The sequence below is a fragment of the Pezoporus wallicus genome, unplaced genomic scaffold (genome assembly GCF_028554395.1).
Source record: "Pezoporus wallicus isolate ANWC-B61680 ecotype Strahan unplaced genomic scaffold, APGP_CSIRO_Pwel_v1 contig_3710, whole genome shotgun sequence".
Taxonomy (NCBI): domain Eukaryota; kingdom Metazoa; phylum Chordata; class Aves; order Psittaciformes; family Psittacidae; genus Pezoporus; species Pezoporus wallicus.
Window position 1 is genome coordinate 5,505,060 of NW_026640315.1, and position 19,900 is coordinate 5,524,959.

The following is a 19,900-nucleotide window of genomic DNA, read 5'->3' on the forward strand; positions in this document are numbered from 1 at the left end:
GCGGGAGGTGGCGGGTGCAGCCCCAGGGCAGCACCGATGTCCCTGTCGCAGCCGTGACCGTGACCCCACACTCCTCAGCCCCCCAGCTCTGTCCCCACCCAGCCCCGCTGCTCCAACCCCGTCGAGGGGCCAGGGGCTCCCCCAGGCCGAGGCTCCATTGGGTGATGTGTGGCCAGGAGGTGATGCTGGGGCTCCCTGTGCTCCCCCCGTGCCCTGCGATGCGCTGAAAGGGAAAGTGCAGGGCTTCAGAGCTGCTCTCGGGGATTAAATGGAGACCTTTGTGGGAGAAAAGGGGCGGGAGAGACAAGATTATCCCGAATCTGCCTAATGCGGCGTTTCTCGTGTATTCCGGAGCGTCTGCCAGCTCTTCGAGGGAGCCGGGCTGGGGCAGGGGGGTGGCGAATGGGGCCCTGGGGTCCCCCGGCCGTGCCACCCTGGGGGTTCGGAGGCTGGGACACAGTGCTGCAGGGCCCGAAGATGTCTCCTGGCAGTGGTGCAAGGAGCTCCATTCCCCAGCACCAGCTCAGGGGCCTTGGTTTTAGCAGCAGCTGGATGCTTCGATGGCTCACCCAGAGCAGATGCTTCCCTCCATGGGAAGGGCAGGAGGCTGCTCACGGCATAACCATGGAGCTGCTGCTCCTGGCACTGTGGAGGAGCTGTTGTTGGCACCGTGGCCGAACCACCCAGGGCACAACCTCAGCCCGCAGCCCGGTGTCCAGCACCACCACACCAGTGCCTGCCGTCGCCTTTCCAGGCCGCGCTGCTTCCTTGTCTCGCAGCAGTTCCATTTCCATAGCCGGTTTGTTTGGCAAATTTGATCTTCCTTGTTTTCCATATGGGCATACCGAGGCAAGAGGCAGAGCCCCGTGCTCACAGCTGAGGAGGGTCCCCTGGGAGCCACCGCTGGGTGCAACAGGGGTTTGTTGGCAGGTGAGGAGGAGGAGGGTCTGCCTGAGCCCCCAGCAGCAGCTCTGCTCACCCGTTAATCACAGCGCTGCTCGCCTCACCTGACGCTGTCATGGGAGCACAGTGAGACAGCCCGGTCAGGAGGGATTAACATCAGCGGGAGGTGGGGGAAGGCTCCCATGGGCTGCCCTGACTCCGGCTGGGAAGAGCAGCACCCACTCAGCTTGAGAAACTGCCTCAGAGGGACAGGGCCCCTTCCCTCTCCTCTCCTCTGCAGCCTCAGGCCATGCAGAGCCCCAGGGCTGGAGCCAGCAGCAGGGTTTGGGTGCTGGGGGGCTCAGGAGTGGGTGCTTGCATCGCTGCCCCCCTCCCTGAACCCGTCACCGGTTCCTTTTACTGCTTCTCAGCGGCTTTTGAAAGCAGAGAAGAAAGAACGGCCTTGAAAAGCGCTTTGAGAGGCAGAGCAGGGAGAAGCGCCCGAGTTTCCCGGCAGCCCCATCCCCTCCTCCTGCCTCAGCGCTGCCAGCTTTGTCTGCCAACACCGCCTTGGAGATGCTGCAGAGAGAGCTTGATGCTTCCCCAGAGCCCCCTTTCCATGCTGTTCTCCCAGGGAGGAGCGGTTACCCGGCTTACTGAGGGGCATCACCCGCTCAGCACCCATGGGTGCCAGGACGAGCCGTGCACAGGTTGGAGCCTGCTGTGGGCAGGCTTGTGGTGCAGATGGCTGCAATTCCCAGCAGGGACGCTCCCCTGGCCAGGGAACAGGCTCACACAACCCATTATCTGCCTGGGAACCCATCACCTGGCCCTGCTGCAGCCACCCTGGCTTGTGCTGGGGCATCAGCAGCGCCCATGGAAAGCACCTGCCCTGGCACAGCTTTGGCACAGGGACCCCTTTGGTCATAGCGGGCACCCACACGTGCAGGAAAGGGTGTAGAGACCTGGATCCACCTTCTCCATCACTCTCCTCTTCCTGCTGTCCCAGAAGGATTCATCCTGCCTCCGGGAGCCCTGCAGCCTTGGCACGGCATGGGAGGTGGCAAGGCCTGGGGCATGTGGGGCTCTGAGGATGCACTGAGTCCCAGTCACGGCAGGAGGGGCTGTTCCTGGCCCCATGGCAAGGGAAAGGTGGGGACACTCGGCTGTGCTTGGGGGGAATTGGAGGGAAAGGAGAGCCCAGGCTGCCGGGCTGCTGCTCCTCCACTGCCCACACCAAGTGTATTCTCTTTACTCCACGCTTGATCCAATCCTAACCTGGCAAACAAACTGTTAGTACCTGGCTCCTCCAACACCAACAGGCTGCAGCCGGGATACATCACGATAACTCATGGGATTCAGCCCAGTGGTCACCACCCTCATCCCCGGCACACATCTCCCCATCACAGCAGGGGCAGCGAGCGGGTACCGCTCCAGGGCTGCCCATCCACAGGGCAAGGTCTGGGATGCAGCTTCTCCGCTCTGTCCCGCTTGGCTCGCCCAGTCCTGATAAGCAAGCAGAGCTCTGCCCTTGGCTGAACCGCAGGGCTCCGCCGAGCAGCAGTCAGGGGATGTGTCAAGGCCAATTCGGTCCTCAGGGACTGATTGCTGCCGACAGCTCGCCCTGCACAGAGACCTGGCAGCGCAGGCAGGGTGCAGGCAGCACAGTGCTGCCTGGAGGGACTTTAGGGAAGAGCTGGTTGTGGCAGCAGAGTGGGGAAAGAGGTGGCTGTGCTTGGCAGGGAGCACAGCATCTTCCCCCGCAAGCCCAGCCAGGCCGGTTGTATCTGTGCCGTGGGGAAACTGAGGCAGCGCAAGTGAACAAGAGCTCCCAGTGGTGCCAGTGGCACTCAGCCCATCTCTGCTGTGCCCACACTGGGCTTTGTGCCCTGGCTGGCTCCTGGACCAAGCCAGGGAGGCTCCTCGCGGAGCAGAGCCACGGTGGGATGTGGGATGTGGGATGTGCCACTTCCTCGGGTGCTGCATCCTTGCGCTGTGGGAACCCACAATAGAAAGTGCTCCTTCTGCGTTTGCCACCATCACTGCCGCAGGGCCCCGGTGCTCCGGCCACAGCCACACTGGTGGCTTCATCACCCGGCCCAGTGCCAGCTCCAAACCTGCTGCGGATGCTGCTGCACCCTCTGGCTTCTCCTCCTCATAGCTGGAGATGAACTGGGCTGGGGTAGGCAGCAGGGCTTGGGTTCTGCTCTGCCCTGGCTGCTGGGGAGCACATGCAGACCCCACACGGGCACCTCAAGCATCCCTTGCATGGGGATTATCTCTTGCACAAGGAGCATCCCTCACATGGGGAGCTCGCCTGTGCCACTCAACTCCCCAGACCTGCTCTGCCCCATGTCCCAGCCCGTGGCAGGAAGGTCTCTCTTGCACCGATCAGGATGCCTGGGGCTGGAGCCAGGCTGCAAACAAAGGGCAGGGTTTGCCTATGCTCTGCTCCCTTGCAAACACCTCCACCCAAGTGGGGTGGCTGGGGATCCCTTTGCTGCCCAGATTGTGGACGGGCACCCCTGGGTGCTGTGCACCCTATAGCACCAGCTTCCAAGTAGGTCAGATGAGTCACCCACCGGATGTGGCTCCATGGCCACCACCATGTGCCATGGGGACAGTAGCTTGTTGGCAGTGATGACACCAGCATCCCTCATTTCTGCCCAGACCCTTGCTCACACCAGGGTGAGGGTCCAGGCATGTGCCTACAAGGGGCTCAAGCCCCTGGTCCTCTAGCCCCTGGTCCTCTAGCCCCCAAGCAAGGAAGCCAGAGCTGACACCAGGCTGAGCCCCCCTCCCTTAGCTCCACATCCCCCTCCCCTCCATCCCCACACTGTTTGCTGCTGGAGGGGTGACGGGTGATGGAACCCAACCCCATCACCCGGATTTTCCTGCCAGACCTGAAGGGCAGAGCAGGCAGCGAGGGTGGAAACCACCCCAGGAGAAGCCTCCAGTGCTGGTGATGCCAAAAGCACCCGGTGCATCCATCCACCTCCCTCCTTCCCCATCCCACCATTGGGTCACCCTTTCCCCTCCAGCTACAGACCCCAGTGGGATGGAAACCTGCAGGGATACATCCATCACTGCTCCCCGTGCCATTCTGAGCCACATGCTGGCCCCGCACCTCTGCCTGGCTCCTTCCATGGTGCCGTAGGGCTGACACAAGCCCAGGTAGGAGAGCAGGACAGACACATCCCAGCAGGGTGACAGAGAAGTGAGAGCCGCTGATCCTCAGGCTGTTTATTGGCATCTCCCTCGGCTCAGCAGTAGGCACTGAGAGGGTTTGCTATGCACCAAAACAGCCCCAGACCCCCCCTGGGCATCACCACCCATCGCATGTCCCTTGTGCTCCCTTGAACAAAACCCCATTGAAAGAGACCCCAAACCACCAGCAATGCAGAGGAGGGGGGGGGGTCTGGCTGCTGCATTGCCCCATCTGAGCCTCATCCGGGGTGCAAAATCAGGGGGGGGCATCAGCACCATGTGCACCCCGGCAGGGGGCTCCTGGGGTTCAAGTCCTGGGCACCAAGGGAAGGAGGAATCGGTTGTCCCCTGGGTTCCTCGCATGTGGGTGCCCCTTTTACCAAAGGCTTGGGGGTCCTGGGTTGGGGTTCCATATCCAGAGGCTTTGAGTTGGGGTCTCTGTGTCACCCCCACTTGTCCCCACGTCCTGGGGGGACCACAAGCGGAGGGGCCAGGGTTTGGCACGGTGAGATCCCCAGCACCCCATAGGGACCCCAGCACTGCAGGTCCCGAGGGCGAAGTCCGGTGCGATCCTGCGAACATTCCCAGCCCTCCTTGGCTGAGCAATCCATAACACAGACGAAGAGCTGGGTTCGGCTCCGCAGGGAAGCAAACATCCCCCATGGCCCCAAGCCCTTCGGCCTCTTCCTCCTCCTCGCTGCTTTATTCCTTAATTTCGGGGGCTTTTCCTTTATTTTTTCCCTTTTTTTTTTTAGATATATTTTCCTCTCTCCCGTGTTCCGCTTCTGTTTCAACATCAAACGAAAGAAGAAAACCCGGCGATGGGAGCTCTGGAGCCGGGGGCCAGGCTGCTGGGCGGGCGGTACAGGGTCCCGGGCTGGCTGGGGGGGTTACCGGGGGTCTGGGGGGTGGGAGTCCTGCTGGCTTTGGGCCGGAAGAGGCTGCCCTGCTGCGTGGAGGTGCTGTTGGGCAGGGCGGCGGGGTCGGGCTCGCCGGAGTCGCTCTCGGTGTAGCTGTAAGCCTGCGCCCGAGAGATGCCCTTCTGCTGCCGGCGCCACGAGTTGTAGTACGTGGGGTCGCTGATGTAGTGGTTCACAAAGGAGTGAGCTTTCTGGTGGCCGGGGTCCACCTCGTACTCGCTGTCACTGCCCTAAAGAAGGGGATAAGAGAATGAGCGCAGAGTGAGGGGCATCACCCCCCCCCCAAACCGGCTCCTTGAGGGATGCTGGGGAGCGCATCCCAAGAGCCTTGCGGGGCTGCGGCACCGCTGGGGTTGTTTCTGCTGCTTTCTAAAGCTAAACAGAGCGCACACAAAAGGGCAATGGGGCCCCTCGGGGGGTCCCTGGGGCCGTGCTCCCCCCCCCCCTCCCGGAGGCGGGAGGTGTTTTGGGGAGGCGCTGCCTTCCCGCTGGCTGTAATTGGATTCAGCCTCCTCCATGCGCACAAAGGGCCCATTGAGGGCCGTGGGGAAGCTGCCCCGGGCCAGCGCCAGCTCCCGCCGCTCTTCACAGCTCCTCAAAGAGCCACTCGAGCCCCGAGCCGGCAGCGGGGAGCGGGGCCGGCATCTGCAAAGCCACGGCCAGGGCAGGCAGCGAGGGGGGAACCGCTGGGGCTGGGCACCCCCATGCTTGGGGACAGCGCCCCAAGGAGTGGCCCTTGGGTTCAGCCTGGTCTTGGGGCTCAGCAGCCAGCATCCATGCGGGGTGATGCTCCCGTGGTCCCCGTGGGAGCTGCCCATGGCCACAGATGCCCCTGGCTCCAGGATGAGACAAAATGCCATTTTCCAGGGTTGCCACCAGTAACCGGGCAGCAGGACGGGTCCCAACCCCGCTGCCTTCCCATCCCCTGTCCTCAGCAGCCCTGGGTGCACCCCACGGTGCCACGTCCCCAGCGCACAAGCCAGGGGCTGTGCCAGCTTTGCCTTGGCTCCGCGTCACGAAGCCGCAGGGGATGCTACTCCCTAAAAACGCAGGAGAGCAGGACCAGCATTGCCTTTCCCAAGCGCACAGCAGGATGTGCGTGGTGGTGGGCAGAGAGCGGGGTTGGTGCTCAGGGAGGGCTCCCAGCACTGTCCATCCTTTCCTTGTGTCCCTGTGTCCCACATCCCCATCTCCTGGGTGGGCACCTGAGAGTCGGACACCTCAGAGGGTTTCTCGGTCAGGCTGCTGCTCTCGGCAGGGATCAGGTCATTGTACTTGGTCACATCCTCATCCGAGTAGTGGAGGCTGCCGGGGCTGGGCCGTGGTGGGGACCTTGGGAGCAGAGGGATGCTCAGTGCAGGTCCCCACTTGGGGCTCTGCCACACAGGGATGAGCCCAGCCAATCCACGGGACAGGCTCGGGGAGCATCCTTAAAGCCACGTCCAGGCCCTCCAAAGAGCCTGTCCGTGGGCTCTTAGGGATTCCCAGCTTTTCAGGCTGCTCCGCATCCTGGCACAGCAGGCTGGTGCAGGGGCTTCAGCAAATGGCATTGGGCAGAATGAGGTCAATCCTGTGGGACGCCAGCCCTCCCCAGCCCCATTGCCACCCCACAATGGAGCAGGGATGAAAGGTCCCCCCTGCCCAGCGGGTTCCTACCGGGTGTAGATGCCGTTCTTGCGGCAGAAGGAATTCTTGATGGAGAGGCGCCGGTTGTTGAGCTCCAGGGCTGGGAAGCTGCCCTCATCCAGGCTCACCATCTCACCGTGGTTCAGGGCCGTCGCCTTGGAGCTGTTCCCTGAGGAAAAGGATGCTCAGGCTCCCCCAGAACCCTCCCCATGTGTGTGTGTGGGGACACACCTGGACCTGGAATGGCCCTGGTAGGGTTGTGCCAGCTCCGGTGGGGACAGACCACAGCCAAGCATCAGCCTCGTGCCAGCGCTGCGGCCGTGCTGAGCCTGCTTTGGCTCTTGCCCGACCGGCCCCATCGCCTCCAGCTCCCGGCTCTGTTTGCTTAATGGGAGGTCTGGATTTTCCCCACAATTTGAGCCTTGACAGCTAAGAAAACAGAGCCGTGTTTGAGTAATCCCAGTGACCTCTGGCGAGCCCGCACTGGAGGCTGCCCTGCCTCCGGAGCCGCAGCAGGACAAGCCACTATTTCATCTGGAGCTCCCAGCTCCCTCCAGGAAGCCCAAAGCATCTTTATCGGATGTCATAGGAGGAGCTGAGCCCTGAGGCAGGATCCCACTGTCCCACTCACCCCAAAGGCAGGCGGGGAGGCTTCGATGGGGTCACAGAAACACAGTATGGTTTGTGTTGGATGGGACCTTAAAGCTCATCCAGTTCCAACCCCTGCCACGGGCAGGGACGCCTTCCACTAAAGCAAGATGCTCCAAGCCCCTGTGCCCAACCTGGCCTTGGGTCAGAGCTCTGCCCCCCTTGAGGGTCCCATTCACCACCCTCCAGTGCTCAACCTGAGTCTGACTTCTTGGAGTACTTCTTGCTCTGTCCGCGGATGATGAGCACGAAGACAAGCAGGAGGATGAAGATGAGCCCCACGAGGGCGATGACCACCAGGAACCACCACTCCTCGTAGAACGGGTTGGTTTTCTGGGCTGGGGCACAGCAGGGAGGATCAGAGGAGGATGAGCACTTGGGGGGGGGGAAATGGATGGGGTCACCCCCATACTGGCCACTGGCTACCTGACACGGAGGGGGAAGGTGTGCTGGGGGTCCCGTAGCCGTAGTCGTTCACAGCGATGACACGGAAGTCGTAGCTGACCCCCTGCTTGAGGATGTCCATGCTGAAGGTGTAGGAGGTCACCTCCTTGGGGATGTCTTTGATGAGGATGTCCCAGAGCCCCTCGTCTGGAAGAGAGAGGGAGCTTAGGAGAGGTGAGGCTGGGGGAGCAGCAGGACCTCTGTACCCATAAGAGCAGCAGCATCAATGAGTGTTGCTCCACCGCTCACCAGCTCCTTTCCATCAGCCCCAGCAGCATGGTCCTCATGGACCAGCACACAGCTGACTCCCCAGACGTCCATGTCCTAATTCCAACCCATCCTGTTGCGTGGCCTGGGAGAGCTCAGCGCTCCCTACCTCAGTTTCCCTTTCCCCTGAACCCATCCAAGGTGGGGATAGAAAGCAGAGCGGAGCTGCAGTACCTGAAGGACGGGCTTCGATGACGTATCTGGTGATGGGCCCTTGGCCGGGGTCCCCGCTGGACCAGTGGATGGTGATAGCTGAGCCATAACGGGAGATGAAGGGCTCGCCGGGGGGACCAGGGGCACCTGGGGACCAGAGCAGAGCTGGAGGCACGCGGGTACAAACTGCACACACCAAGCCAGCCCCAGTGGGGCTGGTCCCCATTGCATCCCCTCCCTTACCCCAACACAGCATCCCCCCCATACCTTCCCCAGGCCCCGTGGTGATGTTTGCTTCAACATCTGGCCCATAGGCAAAGGTTTTGGCCCGGATTCGGAACTGGTACGTGACGCCCTCGGCCAGGTCCTTCACCTTCATCCACAGAGGGCTGTTCCCCTTCACGTCCACCGTCACGATCTTACTGATGCCTGCAGGGATGGAGGCTGAGCCGGGTCCTTCCCAGAGCCCACCCGGCTCCCCCCGGCACCCCGGCCATGCCCTCACCATCCACGGGCATGCAGGGCTCATAGACCAGCCGGTAGCCCTCAAGGATGCCGTTGGGCAGCGGCGGTGGCTCCCAGGACACGTTCACCGATGTGGTGGTCAGCTCACTGAACCGGATGGATCCTGGGGCGCTGGGGGCTATAGGAGGAGAGTGGATGGGGCCAGCTCAGTGCTTCCGCTGGACATTCCCAGCATGAATCCAGCCCCTTTCCCTGTCTCCACCTTAATGGGGCTGGGACATTTGTTGGTGATGGTGATAAACCATCTCACCCCACCCCAATGCCTCTCCCGTGCGTTGTGGTGGGGATGGAGTCAAAGACCCTGCCAGGCTACCATGCATGGCTCAGGGGATGAGTCTGCTTGGCTGTCCTTCTGAGACCTTCATCCTTCTCAAATCTCAGCCGAGACTTTCCTCTCCATGTGTCCCCAGTGCACAAACCCTCTGGGGTATCTGATGTCTGCTTGGGAGCAGGAGCCGGGATGAAGGCATCAACTGAGCACCCCTAGAAGCTGGACCCACGGAGACACCTCCCCATGGAGATAAGGGGTAGGAAGGTGCTGGTGTGACCGCGAGGGGCCGGGGGGAGCCGTGCCGCGGGCCCCACCTGCCTGCTGCGTGCGCCCCTTCACCGGGGCGCTGCGGGGCCCGTCTCCCGCAGCGTTGAAGGCGGCCACGCTGACCCAGTACGAGGTGAACCCCGTCAGGTTCTTCAGCTTCACGCCGCGCTCCGGCAGGAAAAGCGTCTTCACCCGCTCGCTCCCGTTCTGGCGCTGCGCCTCCCAGAAGTGGATCTGCCAGGAGGGAGGAGGGGAGCGGGGGGGATGCAGGGATCCAGCCCCCTCTCACCCTCCCCGCACCGTGAGGGTGCTGAGGCGCTGGCACAGGGTGCCCAGAGAAGCTGTGGCTGCCCCATCCCTGGCAGTGCTCAAGGCACGCAGGGGCTTGGAGAAGCTGCTCCAGTGGAGGCTCCTAAAGGATGGATCTGAGCATCCCGGCTGCATCCCAGGACCGAGGGCGCCACCTGCCGCCCTGCGACCGCCTGGCACCGGCATGGGGCTCCCGATGTCTCCCCGCACTGCCAACAGGACGCGCAGCATCTCCCCGAGCACCCAAAACCGGCCCAGATTCACCCACACTCACAGCATCACTCAGGGGAGCTCAGCACCCACCGATGACACCCAGCATCCCGCAGGATCCACCCCCCCCCCCCCGGTCCCAGCTCAGCGGCGGTACCTTGTACCCTTGGATGTCCCCGTTCTGGCTCTCCACGGGTGGCGGCTCCCAGGTCACATCCAGCTGCGTGGCCGTGGCCGCCTGCACCGCCACGTTCCGCGGTGCAGCGGTGGGCACTGTGCCGAGGGAGGGGACAGCGTCACATCCCTGCAGGCCCGGGGACGAGAAAGCCCCTCCTTGATGCTGGGGGCATCCCTTGGCCTGGCACACACGCGGGAGCATGGGGCACCCACTGGGTACTCACCCGCTTCACCCACAAACACCTCCTGGGGGGGACTGGGGGGGCCCTCGCCCACCGCGTTGTACACGCTCATGCGGATCTCGTAGCGCCGGTGCTTGCTCAGGTCTGTGGGGGAAAGGGGTGAGCGGGGTCCCCGCTGCTGTGGGGAGGTCCTGAGACCCCCAGAGGACCGAGCAGCTCCTCCCATTGCTGGGTAGAAAGGGGGTGTCTCCAAGGAACAGCACGAGAGGAAGGCAGAGGTGTTCCTGGGCTCACTCTGCAGCTCAGGCAGGCAGAGGGGACGCACACACAGAGGGTGGCAGTGGGGAGCATGCAGGGGACGGCACGGAGGGGCAGGGGGAGCAGTGACTTACTGTCCAGCTCGTACTGGGTGAGGGACACCTCGCTGAGGTTGTGCACGGCGTAGACGGCTGGGAGCCATGGGGCAGGGAGAGCAGCAACCAATTAGTGCCATGGCACGGGTGGGATCCCACCTCCGAGCACCCACCCCTGCATGGCTGCCCACCCCTGACAGGGCGCTGGCACCCTCAGGTGCCAACAGGGCTGTCACAGCACCAAGGAGCCCCTGAGCGGCACAAGCTGGGTCTGGGCATCAAGGTCTCCATGGGGAGCAATGGAGAGCGATGGAGGGGACATGGTGCCCTTGTCACTCATGTCCCTGCTGCCCGTGGAGCAGACCCTGTTCCCGTTGGGGTCTGAGGACAGCAGCGCACCCCGACACGCACAACAGGACATCACACCCATGTTAGGTGGACACATGGACACCTGCACTACAGGGACTTGGAGCTGAGCACAGCAGGACTGAGCTGCTGACATTAGACAGGCACATCGGTGACCACAGACCTGGGGGCATGAGCAGGTGCTACCCAGCCCGACATCTCCAGGCTGGTACCCAGGAGAGACCACGGAGCACGGGATGCTCCATCCTGCACCCACCACCACTGGGTCACCCCCAGCCCCGCATCCCCAGGCCCGCTGGGGCCAGCAGCACTCACGGGTGAGCTGTGCCCATGTGGCGCCGGGGCTGCCGATACCACGCAGGGAGCCTCCGCGCAGGCTGTCGGGCACCAGCTCGCGGTACCGCAGGCGGAAACCCAGCAGGATCCCGTTGATCTTGTCCTCGGCCGGGGGCTGAGTGGGGAGGACAATGAGGGGCTGCTCCCATGGGGCCGGTGGCCCGTCCTGTGGCCCCGCGCAGGGCAGAGGGGACAGGGCAGTACCTGCCAGCGGATGAGCACGGATGTGGTGGTGTGCGGGGTGACAGAGAGGATGGTGGGGGCTTCCTCGGGGGCTGTGCGGGAGAAGTGGGTGATGAGGCTCCAGGGATGCCCAGGGAAAGGGGGGAACCCCCTCTCGCCCTGCCCCAGGAGGTGCTGACCCGCCTGCAGAGTGGTGAGCGACTCCGACTCCTCGCTGTACTCGCTGTCCCCGATGTCATTTGTTGCCTTCACACGGAACTTGTAGGAGGTGAAGGGCTTCAGCCTGTGTGGGGACAGTGAAGCCAGTGGGCGACCCCATAAACCACCCTTCATAGGATCACAGAAGGGTTTGGGTTGGAAAGGGCCTTCAGATCACCCAGATACACCACCTCCCCATCACCCTCCATCTCCCCCACCTCCCCATCACCCTCCATCTCCCCCACCTCCCCATCACCCTTCATCACCCCCACCTCCTCATCACCCTCCATCACCCCCAACTCCTCCTCCCCATCACCCTCCATCATCCCCCATCACCCTCTATCATCCCTATTTCCCCATCACCCCCACCTCCCCATCATCCCTATTTCCCCATCACCCCCCATCACCCTCCATCACCCCCATCTCACCTATCCACGACGAAGGCGGTGGCGTTGCGGCTGGCAGGGGCAGGGTGCAGAGCCCAGTCGCCGTCGGGCAGCTCGCGGCTCTGCACCGTGTAGAACCGGACAGGGGAGAGCCCGTCGCTGCCCGGCTGCCAGGACAGCAGCACGCTGCGGGCACGCACCTCCTCCTGCTGCGCCAGCGGCTTCCCGGGGGGCTGCGGCCGGGCTGCGGGAGGCGAGGGGCTGGAGGCGCTGCGGGCACCCCGTGGGCACAGCCCCATAGGCTGGACCCCCCTGCCCCCTTACCTCTCTTCTCCGTGGTCACCACGAGGGCTTCGGCCGCCTCACCCCAGCCCTTGCGGGTCTGCGCCGCGATGCGGAACAAGTAGGTGGCCTCGGGCTGGAGGCCGGTGGCCGTGTACTGCCGGGCGCTGGGCTCCAGCACCTCCACGGCGGCAGCGCTGGCCGCGGTGGTGTTGAGGCTATGGGAGACCTGGTACGCTGCGGGGAGGGAGCGGCACGGGGGGGCTGGTGGAGGGGACACCGACCTGGGGTCCCCCCGTGCACGGCTCCCTCCTCCATCCCTGCCCATGCGCTGCCCAGCAGTGAGGGGTTCGGCTCCCTGCGCCGGGCAGCTCACATGCAAACACCAGCCCTGGGGTCTGCGATGCTCCGGGGATGACAGGGAGCTGGGCTCTGCCTCCCCACGCGGATCCCTGGCACCCCATCCCAGCGCGGCGCAACCGCATGGCTCCCCACCTACCCAGGATGATGCCGTTGGGCTCCGTAGGAGGCTGCCAGATGAGCCGCACCAAGGTGGTCCTCACTTCGGGGAAGAGGATCCCCACGGGGGGCCCGGGCACTGGAGGAGAGAGATGGGGTTCACCAGGGAGCGCACAAGTGAGTAGAGAGGAATAGGGGGATCACACCAGGAATGGGATGGGAAGGTCTTAGGCACCCCAGCACCCCCTTTGGGGGTCTCTGCCCACCACGATGCTGCCACCCACCATCATCCAGTGTCCGCTCAAGGACGGGGGGCCGGCTCGGGGCTCCATCACCGATCCTGGTGAAGGCCAGCACACGGATCTCATACAGCCTGTACTTGCCCAGCCCGGTCAGCTGGGCACTGCGGGAGGCATTGCCCTCTGCCAGCCAGAACCGGGCACGTGCATCCGAGTCCTTCTCCTTGTACATCACCTGCAACAGACCCGTGTGACACAGCCAGCGCCGGGATGGAGCTGGCATCACTGCCTGGAGGTGGCACAACGGTAGCAGCTCACCTTGTAGCCGAGGATGTGGCCATTGCAATCTGCCTCAGGGATGTCGCTCCATCGGACCAGCATGCTGCTGGAGGAGGTGGCCACCACGGACACGTTGCTGGGGCCAGAGGAGGGCACTGCAGAGGTGGTAAAAGTCAGTGGTAGATCTAACTGGGGTGGGTGCCCGGTGCCACGGGGTGGGCAGTGGTACCTGACTCCCGGGTGCGTCCAACCACCGCATGGCTCCATGGCCCCGATCCAATGGCATTGAACGCTTGGACCTGTACCCGGTACTCGGTCCACTCCTCCAGGTCCTCAATGGTGTATTCCCGCTCCACACGGTCATGGATGATGTGCAATGCTGGCTGCCCTCTCCCGTCCAAGCGCGTGTACCGGATCCTGTAGCCCACCGAGTCGGGATTCCCGTTGTACTCCTGCTCCAGGAGAGGCTGGAGCCATCCGGCAGAGATGGCCCCATCAGTCACGGTGTCCCACAGCCCCTATGAGCCCCTCGCCCATGGACATGAGCCATGGTCCCCCCTCACCATCCAGCGCAGCCACAGGCTGGTCTCGCTGGCTGTCCTCAGGGTGACGTTGGCAGGTGCCATGTCCGGGGGAGCCTGCAGGGTCTGGATCCTCCGGGAGGGCAGGCTGGGGGGGCTGGTGCCCACAATGTTCACCTGCCGCATGCGGAAACTGAGGAAGGAGAAAGGGGGGGTCATGGAAGGGGACAAAGGGGGCTCCGGTCCCTTGGGAGGACACCGCAGCATCGCCCTGGCCACTCGCCTGTAGTAGGTGTAGGGCTTCAGGTTGGGCACCTCCATGGAGCGGGCATCGGGCTCATTTGCCAGCTGGTGGATGAGCCCCCACTCTTCAGCCTCACCGCTCTGGCCTGCCTATGGGATGGGAATGGGGTGAGCTGCCCCCCAAAGCCCCATTATCCCCCCTTGAGCTGCCCCATACCTGTGCCTCCACCTGCCAGCGGGAGATGGAGGTTTTGCCATCGTAGCCTGGGCGAAACTGGAGGGTGACGGAGCGGGGCCCGATGTTGGAGATGCCCAGGTTGGTGGGGGCACCGGGGAGCTCTGCAGGGACAGGGCAGGGTGGGTGGCACCGGCCGCTTGCCCCCGGCCCATTGGCATCCCTGCGGTGCCACGCTCACCTGGAGGCACCCCTGAGGAGATGGTGGAGGAGGAGAGCTGGCCCTGGCCCTTGGAGGTCATGGCAGCCACCTCGATGGTGTAGGTGGTGAGGGCGGTGAGGCCGGTGACGCGGTACTCCAGGGTGACGTTGGGCAGGTAATGGGTCACCCGCGTGTTGGTGCGGTTGTATTCCTCCCAGGAGATCCGGTAGCCTGGAATGCACCTTGTGCTGTCAGCCCCCATCACTGCCCACCCCACAGAGCTGAGTGGGACCAGGGCGAGATGCTACAGGGTGGGAAGGGGACCAGGGGATGATGCTGTGGAGCAGGAAGGGGACCGACGCAGGAGCTGGGCTCCCGCTGATGCTCCCTTACCTGTCAGGATGCCGTTCTTCTCCAGTGGCTCCTGCCAGCTGACCTTCAGGGATGTGTCCAGGATGTCGCTGAAGCTGAGATGTCCCACGGGCCCAGGCACTGCCCAAAGACACCCAGGCTCAGCACACAGCACCCACAGGACGCCCACAAGGAGCACGCATGGAGGGGACTCCCCTTCTCCCCTTGAACAGGGCTTCCTGGGACTCAACAGCATCCCATTCCACACCCCCATGGGCATCCCCAGTGAGGCTACGTCCCCCCCTCCCCAGATGCATCCCATGGGCACACGAAGCCTCCCCGTACCGTCCTCGTGGGTGCGCACCAGCTGGGGGGGGCTGCGCGGGCCATCCCCTGGCGTGGTGAAGCACAGCACCGAGGTGAAGTACTCGGCAAACTTCCGCAGCCCCGACACGTATCCCACATGGATGCTGTCCTGGAAGTTGGGCCGCACCGTCACCACCGTCGCCTCCTCCTCGTGCTCCGGCTCCCAGGCGATGAGCTGCAGGAAGATGCAGGTACCACCAGTTGGGACGATGATGCGGGTACCGCCAGTTGGGACGATGATGCCGGGTACCGCCAGTTGGGACGATGATGCGGGTACCGCCAGTTGGGACGATGATGCCGGGTACCGCCAGTTGGGACGATGATGCGGGTACCGCCAGTTGGGACGATGATGCCAGGTACCAGCATCCCCACCACACACATCAGCACCACAAACACCATCCTCTGAGCATCTCCGGCCTCCTCTTATTTACTCAGAGTTGATTAAATATCAATTAAGGGTGCAGGGAACACTTGATGCTGTTAATGGTGCGTGTTTACCCCTCCGAGCCGATGCGGAGCGTGTGCTGTGATTAACTCCCATTGATAACACAGTGTAATCGCCTGTGTTTAGGAGGGATGTTTGGGCATTTAATTGCCATTGTGCGAGATAGCCTATAGCTACTTAATTAAATACTAATTAGGCCCTAAAAAATACTAATCAAAAATACTAAGTGGCATTTAATAAGAATGTTAAATATCTGCCTTGCTCCGGTTATCGCATCCAGCGGCAATTAAATTCCTGAACTTCTTTTGAGTGGATTAAGAAACAAGTTTAATGTTTTTAATTCAATTTCATTAATGTAAATTTGAATTAATTGCAAATTTGGAATTAATTAAAGAGCAGGGGAGCCTCTGAGCCCAAGCAAGTGTTAAATATCATCAGTAAATACTATTTTAACTGTCAGGCTGGAACCAATTGAAGTCAGGGGGGTTAAGGAGGAGCTGAGCCAGTTTGTGAAGGCTGGAAGGGGAATTCCCAACCCTCCCTGGTTTTAGGGATACCCTCAGGAATCACCCCTCACCTTGTACCCCTGGTTGATGCCGTTGATGAACTGGGGGCTGGGGGGGTTCCAGGTGAAGCGGATGGTGGTGGAGTTGGTGGCCTCGGTCTGCACGTTCCCCGGGGGCACCGTGGGCACTGCCGGGATGGAGGCAGGGTTCGCAGCGTCCATCACCCCCATGGCACATCCCGCTGCCGACGGGGTGAACGCCGAGGCCCTGCCTACCTCCCTGCAGCGTCCACTCGGTCACCTTCATGCTGTAGACCCCCAGGCCGGCGCTGTTGTACGCCGCCACCTCGATCTCGTAGTTGGTCCAGATGATGAGGTCCTCCAGGAGCAGGTTGTTGACCTCGGCGTTGGTGATGTTCTTGAACTGGTAGCCCACGGGCAGCCCGGCCAGGCAGTACCTGGGGACCAGGGGCTGTCAGAGCTGCCCGTGTCCCCACCAGCACCTTGGGATGCCAGGGATGGGATGCCACCCCTCACCGGATGATGTAGCCCTTGAGGACACCGTTCTGGTGGCTCTCAGGGGGTGGCTGCCACTGGATCATGATGGACTGGTTGGTGCGGCCGCTGGCAATGACATTCTGGGGGGGTGCAGAGGGGGGCTCCTCGGGCAGGGACACCCTATGGGGGTCAAGCCAGGGGTGAGCACCCATTGCACCAGCCCCCCACCCCCCAAGACCCCCAGGCACCACTCACCTCTCTGTGTCCTTGCTGAACTGGCCCCTGCCCACATCATTCACAGCACAGAGGCGGAATTGATAGGAGCGAGCGGGGACCAAGCCCCGCACGGCCACCGATGTCACCTCGGGGTCCACACTGGCCAGCAGCACGGTCCAGGGGGCATCTGTGGGGTGGGAAAGGGGAAGCAGGGTGGAGGATGCAGGATGCTGGGGTCCCCAAGCTCCACGCAGCATCCCTTGCCCGCCATCCCCAGGTGATGCTGGAGCTCAGGCTTCGCCCGGTGCCAGCCTAGCCAGGGAGGTGGGAGCAGCCTCTTACTGTTCTCAGAGACCTCCACGATGTAGCGGAGCAGGGGGCTGTTGCCATCGAAGGGCTTGGCCCAGGTGAGGTTGATGGCTCGTTTCTCCAGGGGGCTGAGCATGGCCACAGGGCTCTCGGGGGCGTGGGGGAGCTGCCTGGACAGGGGGTGAGGGATGGGGTGGTGATGGAGGGGGCATAGACTGGGGTGTGGGATGCTGAGGGGACGAGGGGGGGGTCTCACCGGACACGGAGGTGGGCGCTGCGTGAGTCGTTGCCCCCGGCTGACACCACCTTGCACGTGTAAGTGCCGATGTCGCCCGACCAGGTCTGGGAGATGTGGAGGGTGCCCATCTCGTCCAGGCGCACCCTGGGGCCGCTCTCCGTGCTCAGCGGTGCCCCGTCCTTCTCCCAGAGGTACCTGTGCCGGAAGGGGGGACACCAGGGGTGTTGGGGACCGGGGGGGACCAGCACCATGCACAGGGCACCAGGTGGCACTGCAGGATCACCAGCACAGGGATGGAGATGGCACCCACCACCCGCCTGCAGCCTAGGGGTGCCTGGGCCCCCCAACCCTCCCATCCCCATCACACGCACCTCACATCCACGCTGGGGTCGTGGGTGACCCCACAGCTCATGACAGCCTTGGTCCCCTTGATGACACTCTGGTCCTGCGGCGGGTCGGTGATACGAGTCCTTGCTGTGGGGGGATAGAATGAGCCACCAGCACTGCTCGGAGGTTTGGCACCAGTAAGGATGTGTGCATCCAGGCAATCAACCAGCCACCTGCTAGAGCCCATCCCTGCAGACCTCTGTACCTCCCCATCCAGCATGGAATCGACCAGATTGGAAAACACCTTTAAGATCATCACTACCAAATCCACCACCAAACCATGTCACTAAGGGCTTTGTCTACATGGTTTGTGAACACTTCTAGGAATGGCGACTCCATCACTTCCCTGGGAAGCCTGTTCTAATGCTTGACTATGCTTTTCCTGAAGAAATTTTCCCCAATATACAGAACCCCAGCCTGGTTTGGGTTGAAGGGACCTTAAAGCTCCTCCAGCTCCAACCCCTGCCACGGGCAGGGACCCCTTCCATAGAGCACCTTGCTCCAAGCCCCTGTGTCCAACCTGCCCTTGGACCTTGCCCAGTTGCCCATGGAGCTGCGTCCATCCCGCCCTGTGCGCGCAGAGCGGGGTGAGGCAGGTCCATGGCGGGTCCCTTACCCCACACCACCAGGTCAGCGGAGGCCTCGTCCACGCCGCGGGAGTTGGTGGCCAGGCACACGTAGGTGCCGGCGTCGGCGAGGTGCGCGGGGCTCACGAGCAGGCTGCCCGACTCCAGCAGCGTGAAGCGCGGGAGCTGCACCGAGCCACTGGCCAGGACCCGCTCCCCTGCGGCACAGGGAGCCCGTCAGCTCCAGCAGGGCCCCGGGGGCCGGGCAGGCACGGGGCAGGGCTCGGATGCAGGCTTCCCTGCATCCCCATCCCCTTTTACCTTTCTGCCACGTGATGGCCGGACGTGGAGCCCCGGAGGTCTCGCAGTTGAGGATCACGGACATGCCATCAATGACTGTGCTGTCCTGGGGACCCCTGGTGATGTTGGGGGCGATGCCTGAGGGGGGCAGAGAGATGCACAACCCATCCTGAAGCCTTTCCTGGTGCTCATCCAGGAGCTGACCCACTCCTGGAGCATCTCAGCCTGGTTTCCCTGGGGTCCCCGAGCCCAGCCAGGGGGTCCGGGTGGAGAGGGGGGGGGGCTGTCACCTACTGGTCACGGCCAGGTACGTGGTGGTCTGCACCTCGCCGGCCGCGTTGCGGGCGAAGCACTGGAACATGCCGGTGTCGTCGGGGAGCAGCCCGCTGATCTGCAGGCTGCCGTCCGCCAGGAGCTGGAAACGGGACAGCTTCTCCAGGCGGATGAGGGCAGCATCCTTGTACCACGCCATCTCCGGGGGGGGCACGCCTGCAAGGACAGGGTCACGTCAGGCACGGGGACGTGGTGGCATGGGGCAAGCGGCTGGGGAGGGAGCAGCTCACCTTTGGCTTGGCAGGGAATGGCCACCACCTTCTCCATCTCGGCTGTGATGTGCCTCTCGGGCTCCTTGATGAACTGCGGCGGCTCTGCAAAGGGAAACCCAGCAACGGGGAAGGGTTTGTGCTGCAGCCGGGGTCAAAACACCCCCAGTGACTCCCGCCTCAGCCCCAAGGGCTGAGACCACCCTCAACTCATTGCACGCGTGGCTTGGGCTGCCCACGGCCGGGTCCTTACCCATGACGGAGAGGAAGGCTCCCTCGGCCACGGCGGGCACGCTGCTGCTGCGCAGCACGGCCTCGCACTCGTAGTAGCCGCTGTCGCTGAGCGCGGGGCTGAGGATGGTGAGCCGGCGGCTGTAGTCGCTGATGCCGCTGGAGAGGGGCACCCCATCCTTCTTCCAGATGATGTGCAGCTTCATCAGCGGCCTGGAGCAGGTCAAGAACCAGCCATAACCCCCATGGAGCCCCCCCACATCACTCCATCCTGCAGGAACCATAGTGGGAAGGGAGCTGGGGGTACCCAGCCCTGGGAGATCCCCATCCCCATCCTGTTACTCGCCTGGCGTTGGCCACGCACTCCATGGTCACCTCCGAGGTGCCAGCCACCACGCTGGTGTTCCTGGGTGGGACAATGATGGTGGGTGCGATGGGATCAGCTGGGCCACCCACATCTGGGAGAAGGAAGAGAGAGGAAAGAGCATCAGCACCCTCTGCTCACCCCTGGGGTGCCCGAGCACCCAGCGAGGCCAATGGGGCACCCATCACCTTGGCGTCAGGGTGCCTTCATCGCCCTCTCCTCCCGCAGCACCAGCCCAGCCCCAGCCTGTGTGCCAGGGAGGAGGGAGAAGG

At 63.2% G+C, this 19,900-nt stretch overlaps 2 protein-coding genes across 2 annotated transcripts in view; one reads left to right on the forward strand and one right to left on the reverse strand.

Moving 5' to 3' along the window:
* Nucleotides 1-19,900, forward strand: part of RPL38 (ribosomal protein L38) — a 280,018-nt gene that overhangs the window by 187,824 nt on the left and 72,294 nt on the right. The window lies entirely within an intron of this gene.
* The window catches only part of SDK2 (sidekick cell adhesion molecule 2), a 42,434-nt gene continuing 27,309 nt past the window's right edge, over nucleotides 4,776-19,900 (reverse strand). Inside the window, exons 6-45 of the mRNA XM_057418561.1 lie at nucleotides 19,611-19,722; nucleotides 19,287-19,477; nucleotides 19,055-19,138; nucleotides 18,786-18,980; nucleotides 18,513-18,629; nucleotides 18,242-18,409; nucleotides 17,610-17,712; nucleotides 17,257-17,433; nucleotides 17,034-17,170; nucleotides 16,731-16,878; nucleotides 16,515-16,655; nucleotides 16,254-16,435; nucleotides 16,050-16,165; nucleotides 15,007-15,202; nucleotides 14,704-14,802; nucleotides 14,350-14,541; nucleotides 14,151-14,272; nucleotides 13,974-14,083; nucleotides 13,733-13,883; nucleotides 13,399-13,636; nucleotides 13,209-13,324; nucleotides 12,936-13,125; nucleotides 12,692-12,790; nucleotides 12,235-12,429; nucleotides 11,953-12,154; nucleotides 11,506-11,609; nucleotides 11,348-11,418; nucleotides 11,123-11,258; nucleotides 10,481-10,537; nucleotides 10,131-10,232; nucleotides 9,887-10,002; nucleotides 9,258-9,444; nucleotides 8,653-8,790; nucleotides 8,415-8,576; nucleotides 8,169-8,294; nucleotides 7,710-7,874; nucleotides 7,481-7,621; nucleotides 6,666-6,804; nucleotides 6,215-6,341; nucleotides 4,776-5,239 (exon numbers count right to left, since the gene is read on the reverse strand). Coding sequence (XP_057274544.1) covers nucleotides 4,886-5,239; nucleotides 6,215-6,341; nucleotides 6,666-6,804; nucleotides 7,481-7,621; nucleotides 7,710-7,874; nucleotides 8,169-8,294; nucleotides 8,415-8,576; nucleotides 8,653-8,790; nucleotides 9,258-9,444; nucleotides 9,887-10,002; nucleotides 10,131-10,232; nucleotides 10,481-10,537; nucleotides 11,123-11,258; nucleotides 11,348-11,418; nucleotides 11,506-11,609; nucleotides 11,953-12,154; nucleotides 12,235-12,429; nucleotides 12,692-12,790; nucleotides 12,936-13,125; nucleotides 13,209-13,324; nucleotides 13,399-13,636; nucleotides 13,733-13,883; nucleotides 13,974-14,083; nucleotides 14,151-14,272; nucleotides 14,350-14,541; nucleotides 14,704-14,802; nucleotides 15,007-15,202; nucleotides 16,050-16,165; nucleotides 16,254-16,435; nucleotides 16,515-16,655; nucleotides 16,731-16,878; nucleotides 17,034-17,170; nucleotides 17,257-17,433; nucleotides 17,610-17,712; nucleotides 18,242-18,409; nucleotides 18,513-18,629; nucleotides 18,786-18,980; nucleotides 19,055-19,138; nucleotides 19,287-19,477; nucleotides 19,611-19,722 — 5,906 coding nt within the window. The 3' untranslated portion in view covers nucleotides 4,776-4,885. The remainder of the gene's footprint in view (nucleotides 5,240-6,214; nucleotides 6,342-6,665; nucleotides 6,805-7,480; nucleotides 7,622-7,709; nucleotides 7,875-8,168; nucleotides 8,295-8,414; nucleotides 8,577-8,652; nucleotides 8,791-9,257; nucleotides 9,445-9,886; nucleotides 10,003-10,130; nucleotides 10,233-10,480; nucleotides 10,538-11,122; nucleotides 11,259-11,347; nucleotides 11,419-11,505; nucleotides 11,610-11,952; nucleotides 12,155-12,234; nucleotides 12,430-12,691; nucleotides 12,791-12,935; nucleotides 13,126-13,208; nucleotides 13,325-13,398; nucleotides 13,637-13,732; nucleotides 13,884-13,973; nucleotides 14,084-14,150; nucleotides 14,273-14,349; nucleotides 14,542-14,703; nucleotides 14,803-15,006; nucleotides 15,203-16,049; nucleotides 16,166-16,253; nucleotides 16,436-16,514; nucleotides 16,656-16,730; nucleotides 16,879-17,033; nucleotides 17,171-17,256; nucleotides 17,434-17,609; nucleotides 17,713-18,241; nucleotides 18,410-18,512; nucleotides 18,630-18,785; nucleotides 18,981-19,054; nucleotides 19,139-19,286; nucleotides 19,478-19,610; nucleotides 19,723-19,900) is intronic.